At 38.5% G+C, this 15,764-nt stretch overlaps 1 protein-coding gene across 1 annotated transcript in view; it reads left to right on the plus strand.

Moving 5' to 3' along the window:
• The first annotated feature begins 4,180 nt into the window (after nt 1-4,180).
• LOC139967053 (mothers against decapentaplegic homolog 6-like) overlaps nt 4,181-15,764 on the plus strand; it is a 39,940-nt gene continuing 28,356 nt past the window's right edge. Inside the window, exons 1-2 of the mRNA XM_071970728.1 lie at nt 4,181-5,246; nt 14,607-14,660. Coding sequence (XP_071826829.1) covers nt 4,805-5,246; nt 14,607-14,660 — 496 coding nt within the window. The 5' untranslated portion in view covers nt 4,181-4,804. The remainder of the gene's footprint in view (nt 5,247-14,606; nt 14,661-15,764) is intronic.

The following is a 15,764-nucleotide window of genomic DNA, read 5'->3' on the forward strand; positions in this document are numbered from 1 at the left end:
TTATCTTAGTCCAGTGCAATGCATATAGTGAGTGTGTGTATACGAAAACAGAAACGATGCCCGTTATACCAGAACCTATGTAAATGTGTGTATATTCAATTTCAGGATTTGGCTCATTAGTTTTAATAGATAACATACGGTACATCTGAAGCGAACAACGAAATATGCATGAGTGTCATTATAACATATACAATGACAGCTGGACAACGAACTTGGGTACTGGTTACCAGTGGATCGGTACTTTATACGGTTCAATTCGTCGTCATCTTAATTACACTGGATAACTTCTTTGATACCTCTGTATATACAAACTTAACAACCCCCCCCCCCCAACTCTTCCAAACCACCACCACACTGGTGGGTAAATTGATACCATCATTACTGTACCACCGAGGTTCAGCTGAGGGTCACACAGTGGACTATGCAGACAACTTTCTACCACCATTCTACCACCATGCATAATACTCAAACACCTGTAGGGGGGTGAGTGGTCCGACCACAAACGCTACTTTCTGATCGGGGATATCGCTGTCAACTTATGACGACATAATCGAATAGTATGTCTATATATATATATATATATATATATATATATATAGATAGATAGATATATAAATATAAAGGAACAATACGGTTCATATCCAGCAAATATACAGCAGTAAAGCAATGAAATACTACGTGGCCTGTTGAGAAGGGAATTTACATCTCGGGAAACTAAGCACGACCGGCCGTTGATAATTTGGTTACCCATTGACAATCTCCGGACTCCAACAGAGGGTACAATCGTCATACGCCCTGTAATAGCACAAAATAACCATCCAACGATTTCCTGTGCGGGCAAAAATATTCTTTTGCCTGTATCAGAGATTTCCTGTTCCTCGAATATCTTCGCTTAATGATTTATAAATGATCTGGTGTATATAGGCTTCTGATGTTGATTCCTTTGACACTCAGTGTGACGGAGGCAGGGATATCTATGCAGCTAAAGAAGAAACCAACTTCCGCCTAGTTGGGAGTATATTGCAAATCACACGTTATGCCTCTCATGATATGGCTGTATATATACGTAATGACGCACTTTGAATACTGAGGTGCATGTGTGCTTAAACATATTCTAGTATGAAAGCAGTACATTCATGCCTCTAGTGGGTGGTGTACAGATGGACCAGGGAGCTGCTACTCTAACGCAGCTCCCTGGATGGACCGTGCAGAACGCATATGCAATGCGTACAAATGACCTACTGATCTACGTGGTGAGCTTCTTTAAATGCATCACGCATTTCCATGCATATACGTGAGGTCGAATCTGCACGGGTTATATGGCACTACTGGCCATACAAAGAACGATGTATACAATGTAAGATTTATTTCAATAAGTTCTGAGTTTGATCAAGTTAATTGATAATTTTGCCGTCGTTTACTTTATATCTTTCAAACCTTTTTTCTTTAATTGACAAACATCGCCATCTACTAAGATGACCCCCAAATCAACCGTCGATATGGTCAAACTGGTCAAACTGTGTTAGGATATTGGACCCACGTTACTACCTGATTCAATGCATGATTACAGAGTTCGAGTGCAAAAACAGCAAAGAAAAGTGAATACAGCCTTGTTGCGCCCTGTGTGCAGATAAGGTATAGACTTCACATTATAACGATACTCGTATCGGTAATTGTGTAGAATGGCCTATTAACTTAAAATATTTCCTTTGTGATTTTCTATATGAATATCCAATTATTTTAAACAAGGAGCACGGTATTTTCACAGTTATACTTTCACGATGGTAAGGATATATAATAAAGAGAATGCATTTCCATGAACAAAAGAAACACATCCTACATATGTATCCTTCACAAAGAAGGACATTCCTAACCATATATAATATTCAAGAAATGATTTTTTTTGAGTTTTGTATATATGGACTTCTTCTGATGGGATATTGCAACATACCATGATACCATAACATGATATTCTATAGCTCCGATATAAAGCCTTAAATTCCCTTTTGTCATGGGAGTTGGTACTTCTTAACAAAAGTCTTGCGGCCCGCTGATTGGATACCAATTTTCACTCTGGCAAATTTCATTTGGGGTCACTAAATATTTGGGGGAAAAGACGCCACTGATGCCCACACCTGCATTTTTTTTTTTACATTTATGACCTTGTTACCAATCTCTCAAATTTGGAATCGATACCTCCAAAAATGGGGAATGATATGAGGTTCATCGGCTGTGGCTGTCAGGGCCCCGTTTCTGGTACACACTTGACCTTTAACCTCCATTGACCTGGTGACCTTTTAACTTGATTCATCTTTCATCCCACTTCCCGTCAAGTTGAAATCCTGCAAGGAACTGAAGCATTTTGTTAATCACATACACCATTAGGGGGAGGAGGGGCGTTGTGATCGTCTGACCCATGAAATCTGGTAACGTCGTGGATTTATGGGAGCCCCGGGTGGTCAAGCAAACAAAAATTGCACAAAACACATTGCATTCAAGTTACCCGAACTAAGAAACGTACAAAATCTGCAACAAATCGCGCGTTTTAAACTCAATTGTTAAATGAAATTGTAAGAAAATTGGGTACATAGCCAAATAACCTACTCAGATTTAGATAAGGTATCACCACCAGCACCTCCCTAAAAGCGCCGCGAATTTTAAAATGTTATAGCCGGCGATCTAAATGTGGCCGAATCAGTATTACTTAGTTGCACGTTGTTGTTTAAAAGGTTGATTGTTCCGATGAATGGTACCAACAATGATTCATACCCTAGAGTAACCTACCCCGATGTACTGGAAGTTATATTCCCGACCCTCTCTGCCTCCATTCAACAGAGACAACTTCCCTATTTGTTTTTTTTTTCCCCGGATGGTTGTAGTTTCGTTAGTTATGTGACTCGGGTATGCATCAGTGCAACCCAGCATTACTACGTAGACGCAGTAGTACAATCAAATGCAACTACCGCCTTGTGTCCACTCGGCCTTAACGAGTGTCTCTTTCCTCCTTTAATACGTGTAGTCATTACGGCGCCTTTCAGCTCGTTTTCTTTCTCACTAGTTTTCTGCGTCATTTTCTGTTGCTTTTAATGCATAACTGCCATAAACTAACTAGTAATGTAGTTCTAATTTAAACGCTATTAGTGCCTCGTTTATTAAAAAAGAAAAGTGTACAGTTGGATCCAATGTATTCCAGTTCACATTCAAAACAACATTCAAGAAACTTCTTAAGAATGGAGACTACCGGAGTAACAAATATTAACAGCTGTTAGAAACACGTCTGTACTTAAAAAAATGTTTTCTGTTGTATGGAAAGAAAAACACGGAATTAAGAATGAATTTTCACTATGCTGAAGGGCGGTAAAATAACAGAAAGTAGCAACTATACACACTCACAGAGTCGTATTGTCGCCGTGCTAGCTGCAGCTTCTAGTAATTTACGTGTAATTTGATAGATATAAAGAATGGGTCGGGGTTTCCGCCATCCATCTATCTTCTCCAATCACGGGAGAGCTGATAAGCTGTTTTGGAACCGCACGCACCCCGCTACTTCATTCTCGTACGAGAAATTAGTATCATCTTATACCTTCATTTGAGGCGTACTAGCGCAATTTACCGAACGGGAATGGTATTCTGCCTATCTTATAATGCTTTGTGAACCCTCATACTCTCTCGCTTTTGTTCTTTGAACATTAATTATGGTAATGTAGCAACTTTTTGCGAGAAAATGGACTTATTTCCTGCGGGAGTAAGCACAAAAGCTAGTCAAGCGTCAAGTTATTTGCTCAACAATCATTTCGGACCCGAGCCGCGCCAAAATGTCTAGACAACCACATGAAGGACATTGACCAATAGGAAGCCATATTATAATGAGATTATAATGAGCTTAAAGGGAAGCTAAGATTTCTTGAATACTTTTGCTAAACTCATACCTCTCCGATACATTTTAGATGTATTTAAGGAGAAAGACAACTTTTTAGTTACAATTGTACTATTTTACGTAGTCAAAAATTTAAGATATATATTTTAAATAATATACAATACAAAAAACAAATATTCCGCTGTGCAATACGGTCGAAAGTGTAACTTGCGTATAGCACTTTGAAGTATCTATTCTTGAAGACAATTTGTACGTTGTTGCCATTCAAACCATGTGTGTGTGTGTATATGTGTGTGCTCTGTGAGAACCGCTGGTAAATCTCTGTTGTGGTTGGATCACTTACTATAAACTACGTACATGGTGGAGCACTGGTTAGGTACAAACGCTGTATTACCATTGTGTGTATAACTCACAAGCTCCTCGGGAAGAAGTCAATTGTGGATTAATTTTCAATGGGGACATAGGACGCAAACGGACGATGTGGATTTTATTGTATTGCAATAATTCTCAATATTCTTGAGTGGATTTTTTAATCGAAACATCCATCTCCGTGAATTTTTTTTCTAAAGCATCCTCCGTTGTTGTTATCCTCTTTATGGCCTGTGTGTGTTACTGATGTGTTGCTAGTTATGGTTTGTACGCGCTGTTTATCTGGTGATTTCATACGTACAGGATTACAGTATAGTGTATTGTGCATGCCAGCTCGTGAATCTGCTGCAAGTGCTGGTCATTTCTAAATAATTGTAGCTATCTTTGGGATCTTCGTCAAATCGTTTGGCCAACAAATATTTCTAAAGTGGTGAGGCCCAAGCCACGAGCTGCTGAGAGTTGTCTTTCGCCGGTGCCACGGCGCTGGAATGCCTTACATCACCGTCGGCTGCAGCCGATGTTGGGGGCTGCGAGCTGTGTGCATGCAACGCATGTCGCATGTTCAGGTCCAAGCGATCTGCGCTGGTGCGGCGCCTGTGGAGGTGCAGCCGTGTGGTGGCCACGCCAGCGGACCAAAATGCAGATAGCAAAAATCGTAGTGAGGAGAGTGAACTTGAAAAAGACTTCAAAGCCACAGCTCAAAGTTTCCTTAAACGCCTTAAAGAATCACAATTGGAACAGCTGGTGGAAGCTGTTGAGAGCAGAGGAGGCGACCATACCGATTGTGTGCTGTTCCCACAGGGGGAGATACGGTTGGGCCGTCGGACAGTTGACCCCCACGTGTTATGTTGTCAATTGTTTCGATGGCCCGACGTCAAACATGTCGGAGAACTTAAAAAGTTATATTTTAATTGTAAATCTAGCCGTGCCAGTGGCGATGAAACGAACTCAGGACATGTGTGCTGCAACCCATACCATCTCAGTCGTTTGTGTAGACCAGGTAGGCCCTCGTAAATTATTTAGCACCTGCTTGTCGGTAAATATAAGATGTTAACGAACGTATGGCATTTCATTACCATTTACATCACGGGGGAAAACAGGAGTTTAATTCTGTTTTGTTTGTTTAACCTCCATTTAAATACATGGTATTACTACAGTTAACCGGGTCCACACGACACATATACCAATACACAACAGCTTAGACCCCTGACTTAGAGGAGGTTGGCTCATGTATCTATATTTGCAATTACCTGTACATACATTCCACAGGCAAAAACAAAAGTCTACCAATTCATTCTTCATTTGGAATTTATTCACCACCAAAGTTTTATTCGGGAAACATTTTCTTAATTCCTCAATTAATTAATTAATTAATTGTGTGAACGCGTCCCGTTTATTAATTGATCGGGGACTAAGTATGTTATGTCATCTTGAACATTACATATGGAACATTGAAGAAATCTCACACCAATATACGCACTATAGCAACCAATACAACAGGTTTCCTCCTGATAAAGATGTTGCTATCCAATTTCTCATTGTACCATGTATGATTTTTGCGTCATAATTTATCGATGACATCATAATGTGTCTATAAAAAATAATATTGTTCTTTTTATTATCATCATTACACCCTAGGTACGGGAAATTTACCCCCTCAAAATGAAACAATAAACATCCACTTATGAACTAGGTATTCTGCATTGTGACAGTAACATTAAAATAAGTATATAGCGATATAAAACCACGGTCATAGTTTAATTTGATATGTATGTATTTTTACGTCAGTGCTGCGGCCCTAGGTTTGTTACATAGCTACTATAGTAGTAAATGATTAGAGCCTACCACATCTACCCTATAAATACCTTCAATTAATGATGTTTTCTTGGAGCACATTCGTACATGTCATTCAATCGTTTCACGGTCGTTATTGTAAATGTGACAATGACTGGCGAATGCTTTGCAAGGGGTATGTTTATACTTTAATCTGGAGGGATCTCCTTATACAACTTAAAGAAGTTCTCGCCATTTCCGTTAGTCGTTTGAAGTTATTGTATGTTTAATTGGGTGTTTTTTGTTCTTGAAATTGTACACGATGAACGGCCCATTTGTAATGATAGACGTATAAACATTGAAATATCGTTTCCTTGAATCTTAATCCGAAACTAAATTTGACATCATGAAGAAACTTTCAAATTGAAAATGTGCGGTTTATCTTTCCTGCTTCCTAACAGTACAGATTGAAGCCTTTGAATAACATCGAAAGTAAGAATAATCATAACACCCGGGATGTTATTTTAGTTTTAATAAATGCAAGCATATGATTATGACCAGTCACAATCTTTATCTGACACTCACCTTAATAAAAAAAAAACAGCTTAAGCTGATATGTGCCTCCTTACATGGCCTTGACCAGGAAATGTTACTCTTAAAAATAGAGAGGTACTGCAGGTTTGAGACCATTTTACTGCAGGTTTGATACCAGAAGTATGTGTCTGTATAAACATTGGTAAACGAGGATAGTAAAGCTTGTTCTATAGTATGCCTGCACGTTGTTTGCATGACACCGCATCAATTACTTCTTAGGTACGCTTCACCTAATTACAAATTGTACGCAAACTTCATTTGTATTGCGACCCCCCCCCCCCCACACATACATTGTACCCTGATTTATATAGATCGCTATACATTAATTGCAACTTTCATGTTTGTCATTACAACTTCCTTTCTTTATGGCTGGGACAATACATTCAGCCTGACAGATAACATGTTTAGTCAAACCGTAAACAATCATGTTAGTCAATGGTCATTAAAAAGTTACGCATGAACTACAGATTTTCACTTTTTAGTGTAAAGTTGAAATTGGAGATGAAAGTTGCCATTTTGGAACGGTACGCTTGTATAAGTTTTGGTTAGATATCTGTTGATTCACTGATGAGAAACTAGGTGCAGACGACAGAAATAACTCTCATTTTGACATGAACCATAGATGGGGTCTTCAGTTACATATCAAGCAAAGTTGTAAAGACATGTTAATATCATCAATTTTAATTCAGTGACCCCCTAAAACAACCATATGCACCTCTTCTGGCAATCAAAGTAGCTTTTTCCTTCTTACTTTGATGTTACACAAACAGATGGAGAGCTTCTGCTGATCTGATATTGTTTATAAATAAATCTTTCCAAAACGAAAAGCGTTTCTATTCACTGCGTTCAAATGCACCCATATTTGGTCAGCTAATTAAATAACCACTTAACCGTGAACTCTGAGACATGCTGTCATGGATTTGAAACATCCCTGACACATAATTATCATCGTTATTATCATCATCATCGTCAACAATACAGCCTAATGGTACAGTTTACCAGAACTTTGTCATGTTTACAAGTGAACCGTGCGGCGGCGACTCATTTTATCAAGACACTATGTAAATGGGAACTGGGGCAAAAGTTCAAGATGATAACATTAATAGTACACAATCCGTTTTGTCAAACTAACTGGCTTCTTCGTTTAAAACCGTACATTGCTCCTTTGCTGAGAATTTGAAGTGCAGAAAACTTGCATTCAACTGACATGCGACTGACAACATTGCGTGGCGACCTAAAGTGTGACGTAACTGAAGACGAACACGCTAAATTGCATTTATCCAGGTTTGTCAAAATTGAATGATAATAAATTTTGAAATTCGTATGAAGAATTGAAGATTACACAATGTTTGAAATGGCGCGTATTACAATGCTGTTCAAGTAGAGCAAGTTCTTTGGCGTTCTCTCTATTGGAATAAAAGGCCCAAATTAATGGTTACCGAACCCCAATTACATAACGTAAAACAAAGGAAAGAATTGCTTAAATTTTGGGCCCTCGAGAGGTGTTACAGATTTTTGCGCAATCCGCGTCCCACATTTAAAACTTATAAATCTCAGTCATCTTGAACCAACCACAAAGAAAGGGAAGAGTTGTGAAATTGGAAGCTGGACGGGTTGGTTCTTCGTTTCGACTTTTCTTACCAGCAGTGTACCATCTTGACTGTCAAACACAGTTTCGACAAATGTTGATTTGATGAACATCCAGTTTTCAATCGTCCAGGACACGCCGTTTATCGGAGATCCATGCCAGAGCAGTTTTATCCAATAGACCTTTACATTTTATAGTATTTTAAAGTCGCAATGTTAAATTAAAGTGTTATGTCTGATAGTGTATCTAATGATATAAACATTGACGGAAGAACGGCCGCCTTACTTCCTGACTACCTAACCTCCACAGTGGATTTAATTAGATTTGCGTCTCTTGTACAAGAATATTGTAGGTTTGACAGATGGGTACTTCAGTTACCACTAAAGTCCACGACCACTCTTTGATTGGTCGATTTGGTATTTTTGTTGCAAAAAAAGGGCTTTTGCACATGAATCTACACAGCAGCAGGTTTGTTTCTCGTAGAAATCAGTGCAAATTTGAAAACGAATTAAAAAAAATGTTTCGGTCGACCCTGAACGAAAACTAACGTTTTGTTGGCGCTTAGATGCGATAACATTTCCATGCATACATTATTGTGCTCAAGCTCAATTGGAAAATACTAAGGGGAACATTATTAACGATGAGCAGTCGTAAATTATATAACAGCGTCTTAGCATGTACCGCCTCGCTTCAGACATTTGAAAAAAACAAAAGTGATTGCATGATAAATTTCTAGGAGTGGGGAGGGAGGGCAAGGCAGTACAAATTATGCATATCTGCCTCATTATTTTGCTCAGTCTGTCTCCTTGTCCGGAGGGGGGGGGGTAGGGGAGGCTGCTTGGTCGCCACTCTATAATGCTAGACACCGAGACCAAACTCGCTGTTACTGCCACACTAGCCCGAGTGCTTCGATCGTCACTGCACGTGTTGGCTTAAAATATTTTGCCGCAAGACAGTTTTAATGTGGCATATTGTAGAGGCCTATAGCATATCATTTATGTGGCTATACGTAGTCCAAACCGTTTGTGTTCTCACTTGTCCTCGATCAAGGCAGCGGTAACCATTGTGGCCGGTCACAAAGCATTCCGTTACGGCTTTCGGTGGGGGTCCTGCAGGAGCTGTTTGGACCATATCCCAATAAGTCAGTCTACTAATATATAAGTAATGATTACAAAATCGCTATGCTAATGTTAGGAGAGGTGTCGATAATTTCTGCCACATCAAAAAAATCTGCAGTTCTTGTATGCATCACCCCCCCCCCTCACCCGTATCTCCCTTTATCTGGATTCAGTAGCCCACCTACTGAGGGCGTACATGTCAAGTTAAAAGGTGAATAACTTAGAAAGAAAAACCTACTACGGTTTTAAGTACGATGTACTTTTTGAGCATCGCTACTTGAAAAGGTACATGTTTGGTCGGTTGATAAGTAGGGTATTATATTATACATAAGGATTTAATACCTGTGTTTTTATTTAATGCTACACCCTGTTAGTCCACTCCAGGCTGGAAGAAGGCGCTCAACATTACCTTGAGTTTGTTTCAATTTTAAATTATGTGAATAAACCTTTTTTTTATTCTTAATCCACACATGTATAGATTTCTGTGAAAGTACTTCCCCCTCCAGTTTTTAAGTATACGGGTAACTAGGCTGTGACTTGCCAGGCGTCACGCACGAGCCATAAATTTTTTATCGGTCATCGAGGAAAGGGTCGCTGCCTCTATTATAGTGAAGCAGAAAATATCAACATACAGAAGAAATTCTCAATCTCAATAAATAAAACTCGGGTCGTGGCACTTTTTGTCGTAGTGAATACTCACTCATAGCAGCTCCTTTACTAAACTGACATTGACTTCTAACTTCGCAACAGTTATTCACCCTGATTCTTAGAAATATATCATGATTAACTAGTTTTGATTGACTCCCTCCCCTACCCGTCCCTGTTTAGTTTTTTTGTTTCCTTTCTCCCAATTATAACCCATTCAACTAACCAACCACCACCAAAACACAAAACGGGCAGATAACTACGAAGTCGTTGTCAGTTTCCAACGAACCCTTTTGCTTGGCCCTGAGAAAGGCGCCGTGAAGTCCACAGTTATCGTTCACTGAATTCCACTTAAGCCTTCTCGGCCGCGAACGAGGATAGGCCAGTGTGTGTCTGCTCGGCATCTATTGAAAGCGAGGCGAGCAATTTTGTGTGTTGGCGCCGCTATATTTACGTTGAAGCTCAAACTTTTTGCTACGAGCACAATTAACACTGCAACAGTTGAGTGTGGGTTTTTATTCCTGTGTGTGGTGTCTGTGTTCTGCTATCATCCTGTTATTGTAATGCGTTCTTTTGTACTTTCTGGGGTTTTTCACAGGCAGTAGAGATTATTGTGGAGTCACTTCTTTAAAAGCATCGGTGTATCGCGCGAGATAGTCGACTGCTATTGAAAGTCATAATGTCTAGACTCTCTTTAACCTTTAAGTCTTTATGATGTTATGAAAGAATTGCAAGACTTTCTCAAAACATCGAAGGAGTGACTGAGTGGCGAAATCATGAAAGGAGGGTGACACTTGTAGCACTAATTACGTCCTGCTAATGGGCATCCCAGTTTAACTCTGTCCAACTTTAAATCATAGAGGGGTGTTGTGAAAGACTTGGACTGGGGCCTATTGTTGGCAGACATTTATTTTAAGAAGGAAGGTGTTTTATGTTGTGGTGCTATTGTTACTAGAGCATATGACCGGGTCCTACTGTAAGATTAATCAAGGCCTCAAAAGATGATTGGTGCCTCATCATCTGATTGCTATTTACATTACATGGGTCTTGGTTGTTATTAGTGAATGCCTGTTGCTGTTACGGTGATGAGGAAACTTGGTAAATGCCCCACTTGTCTTGTTGGTGAAATGGGACTTGTACAATATTTGAATTCCTTTGTCTTTCTTCAACAATTACCCCACTTTTGGGAACCGCGTGTTTGTCGTACCAATTAACCATGGAGAGTTTGTTAGCTCAACACACGAGCACAGGATTTAAACAATTTTCATCTTTGACCACAACCTGTCTATATTTCTTGGTCAGTCGTGACAAAGGCTGGAAGGTCACCTACATATTGTTGTTTATCCCTCTCCATACCCCCCTCTCCATTTCCCCCATCCCCCAACCCATTCTTTCATTACTCCCCCCCCCATTCCCATTCAATAAAAATTATGTTGAGTTTTTTTTCTTCTTCTTCATTACATTACATGGGTGTATACAGGATCATCAAATTTGGCACTTGCAACATTACATGTACATTCAACCTCTCAAAAGTCTTCACAAATAAATTCAACTATAAAATGTAAATGATATTCCTAGATGTGTTTGCAATTTAGTTACAACTCCGGGAGAGCTCTCTGATTTTTTTGTAGTTAGACTGCGACAGCCCTACTACACATGCTAAGATAATTGCAGCTACTTCCCAACAGAAACCATTGATCCATTCAGTCTCAACCTTTGCAGTTTTGCTATAAACAGAAACGTCAGTTCTTTTCTCTAACAGATATTTTCTAAATTACTGTTTGGATCTCAATAGTTTTAGTCATCAAGCTGCCCTGTTTCTGCTATTCCGAGTGGCTCCACTGATGATGCACATTGTAACCGATGGAAAGTTAACTTGACCTGTGTGTCTTCAAACTTCATAGAAATCAATGTGGTTAACCATGTCCATTGAAAAGGTTTTGGAGGAAGTAATAGGAAAATTAATAGCCTACTTGGTAAATTCACAGTCAGTTTGGAGCCTGTGTGATCCTCAGAGAGATGATAATATAAAGTTATTCCAATTGAAAATGTCATGCCCTGGTATTATAGCAATGCTGACAATGGGCTTGGATATTCCATTTAGATTTGAGGAAAATTGAGATGGATGGCAGACTTGATAGTTTGAATTTTTGTTGTTTATTGCATTTTGACAAATTTTCTTTGCTAGTAAAGGTTGCTACTTAACAGCTTAATTTGTATGTTGTTTACCGATACAGGTTTGAATGTTACAGTGTTCCCTTATACAGAATAGTATATATAGTAATATATACATATCAGATAATATAAACATCATACATACATATATGGATATATATCCACATATTATATATATATGGATATATGTATCCATATGTATATCCACATATATCCATATATGAAATACACACACATATATAAATATATTTAGCTTTAATGTGAACCTCTCTGTGATAGCCTTGTTGTGAATCACATGATATAGCTTAGTTGTGAAGCCCTGTAATATAACTTTTTGTGAAGCTCACAGAGACTGATTTATCGTGAAGCCGAGAGATACAGCTTCACAGTGAAGCTAGTTTACATTTTTGTGAAGATCATCCATTGCATTGATACTCTTACAGTGTTTGTTAACTTTATCCTCATATTCTACTGGAGAAACATTTCCATTAACTTAGATACTCAAGACCATTAACCTAGAGGGAGCAATGCAAGGGTTGGGGGGGGGGGAGACTATTGGACTGGCGTGGAATACTCAAGCTGTCTTATGTAACTTCTCTTCAACCAGCTTGCCTTATACTTTATGGAAGGCAAATTCCTGATGGTATCATAATCCCAAGTCCCATCATTTATGACGAAATTTTCCACTCAAAAGCTGTTTTAAAATATTTGTGCTTGGCATATCTGTAAAATGGCCTAAAGGTAATTTTGTTGAATTTTCGATAATAAACATTTCTGACCTCATAGGACTCCCTGGTTGGTGTTGGGGTTAGAGGTCGCTGATATTTCCATCAATTTTACCTTCCTCCCAATCTAAATTAGCCCGCTCTTCTAAGGACTGTTGAAAAATGTCTTTTGAAAGAGGCCAGAGGAAGGCAGGAAAAATCCAAAGCTTGTTTGATCAAGAGTAAAAAAAAAGAAGGTAGCTTGCCAACAAGATCTATTTGTTTGAAAGTGAAGAGAGTTTACTTAGAATGAGGACAGTAAGAGTAAAAATTGTTGGGATGGATGGGAAGGAACACCGCTGAAACTAGAGAAAACTGCACCCTGCACATATATAGATCTGTTGTGATTCAATGTATTATGTTCTTCGCAATGTACAGTGTTTCAAAATTCACGCTGCACATGCACGTACGTGTTACGCCTTAAAGCCCCCCCCAAAAAATGGATAAGAAAAATAAAGGTTCAATATTATGGCCAAGTAGTTGATCATTTATTTCAGTTCCTAGTAGATGATTCAAAATCCTAATCAATGAGATCAACAATGTTGTTGCAACATGTTGTACCACAAATTGTAACTATTTATATTTAAGCTCTAGGCTCTAGCTCACATTGGATGTAACCATAAAGAAGAGAAATGTCTGTAACCTCATAAAAAACTTTGTTAGAGAAAGGAAACGAGTCTTTTCTTTTAGTCTTTTGAAAAAAATGTAACCAGATAAGCTGTAAAATTATGGTCTGCACTTCTTTTGTACAACATGTTGATATCTAAATGGTTGAAATGATTACCAGTTCTTAGCATTGATAGTTTACTGTGCGTAGTACTGTGTATGCTACATTGCAGTGCGTTGTGCCCATCATATATGATGAATGAGATATATCCTGTGCTATACACAATAATCTTTGCATGCGTGGCCTCAGCATGCGGAGAATATGCATATGAAAATATTGAATAACCTTAAACAGTAAACTCGGAAAAGGCCAGAGATGGTGAAATGCATGAAGGGATGCAATCAAGCATAGTCAAAAAACCCCTCTCTTACCAACAAGAAAACATCACTAATCAATGTGTAGTAGGGTAGGTAGCTCTCTGCACAAGCAAATTGAAGTGTGTACAATAGCTTGCCGCAGGGAGAGTACGGCAGTCGAAAAATGAGATTCAGGCATGCATGAGTGATGTAGATGAGGCGTTTATTTTTTGATGTCGATTCCCTGGAGAAAAGTGCATAGAGACACGGTGTTAAACCGATGATAGGGAGGGAAAAATGGTGGCCAGTCCCTTGTTTTTGCAGCAAGCTGTTTCTGAGCGAATGATTTCGAGTCACAAGTGGGAAGAAAGTTTATTGGCGTCAAAATATGTCGGAATAAACGATAAGGGAAAAGTTGAGACTAAATTTAATGACTTTGGCTTGGACAAACAGCATTTATCTCACGAGATTAATAAAACCGCATCTGGAAACTTGTAAGGAGAGTGACCGTGATAAAGGCCAAGGTGTAGTCCTCCTCTAATCAACAGAATGCCCTGAGTTTAAACTATCTAATTTATGCGTAATCTGTAATCAGTGGGGAGAAGAGGATAGGGTTTTCGTTTCTTGCTGAAACTCATCTTGATTATGTTAATAGGAGTGATATGCCTAGAAATCGAAATAAATTAAATTAAATCATCTTATATTTAAATACAAAATTGTTATTCTCTTTTCTCTTGTAGAATCACCACCACCACCATATAGCAGATATCCTGTCAAGCGGCCCCAAGATGAAGGTAAAGCTGGAACTAGCAGCAAGTTTACCAAACATTTGCAGAATAATATATTTAAAAAAGAAAAGATTTACAATGATTTTAAGTACAAGACACTCCTAATTTAAGGCACCGAAATATATTTTTATTTCAGGATTTAAGAGCGAGTGATCCCATTTAGAGTTTTATGATTGTTTTGATCTGTGATTCTTAGAATAATTACTTTGATGTCGGTGTTGGTAGTGTTTGGCAACAATCAAATTAAAGACACTTTTAAGCTCATATTCTTCACGATTTGAAAGAAAATTGAGTAAGAATGATACAAATGAATCTCATGATGATGAGATGTTAAATATGAAGATGAACTATAAAAAGGTGAATCAGAAGCATATCCACAATCTGTTTGAAACATCTTGTCAAGGAAAATCCATCTTTTCTATATTTAATCACTTTTCGATGTTGTGCTCAACAGTGCAAGCTCTACTGGTTAATGAAGTAGTCGACGAGTTCACAGTACTAAGAATATTAAAGCTGGAAAAGACGTTTTGGTTGAGTTTGGTAGAATTTGTCAAACAATGGATTAGAAATAAACATTTAAGGCCTACACAGAGGAGCTGAGTCCATCATCAATTTAGCCTTAAAGGAAGTATTACAGAGATTTTAACATATTTTTAACATTAAGGTGAATAACTGGAATATCTTGATATCCAGAATTAGCTTATAGATGTAGTGTGGATACATTATTTCAGGACTCAAAATTTCATTAAGGCTAAAATTCGGCCTTAGGTCATCCTTGAAGTTCGTTTACTACTTTGATGTTGTTGCATAAAGTATGTGTCAGATGACCATCCTTCATTCAGCTCCTACTGTGGGGAGGTTAGAAGTCGGTGTACTATGCACTACTCAGTTTTGCATGTTACAGGGTTTAGCCGATAATTGTGTCATTTCTTATTTGCCCAACGAAAACATTTACCGATACTTCTCTTAAAATGTTTGATAGGAGTCAGCATTGATTGTTGATCGTTTTAACAGTGAACATTCCTGTGGAGTGCGGAGTCTGATAAATGACACAGATACTGCAGATAATGGCAATTGGAGGGTTGTAAAACCAGTTCTAACAGAGGAGAT

This window comes from Apostichopus japonicus, chromosome 4 (genome assembly GCF_037975245.1).
Source record: "Apostichopus japonicus isolate 1M-3 chromosome 4, ASM3797524v1, whole genome shotgun sequence".
Lineage (NCBI taxonomy): Eukaryota > Metazoa > Echinodermata > Holothuroidea > Aspidochirotida > Stichopodidae > Apostichopus > Apostichopus japonicus.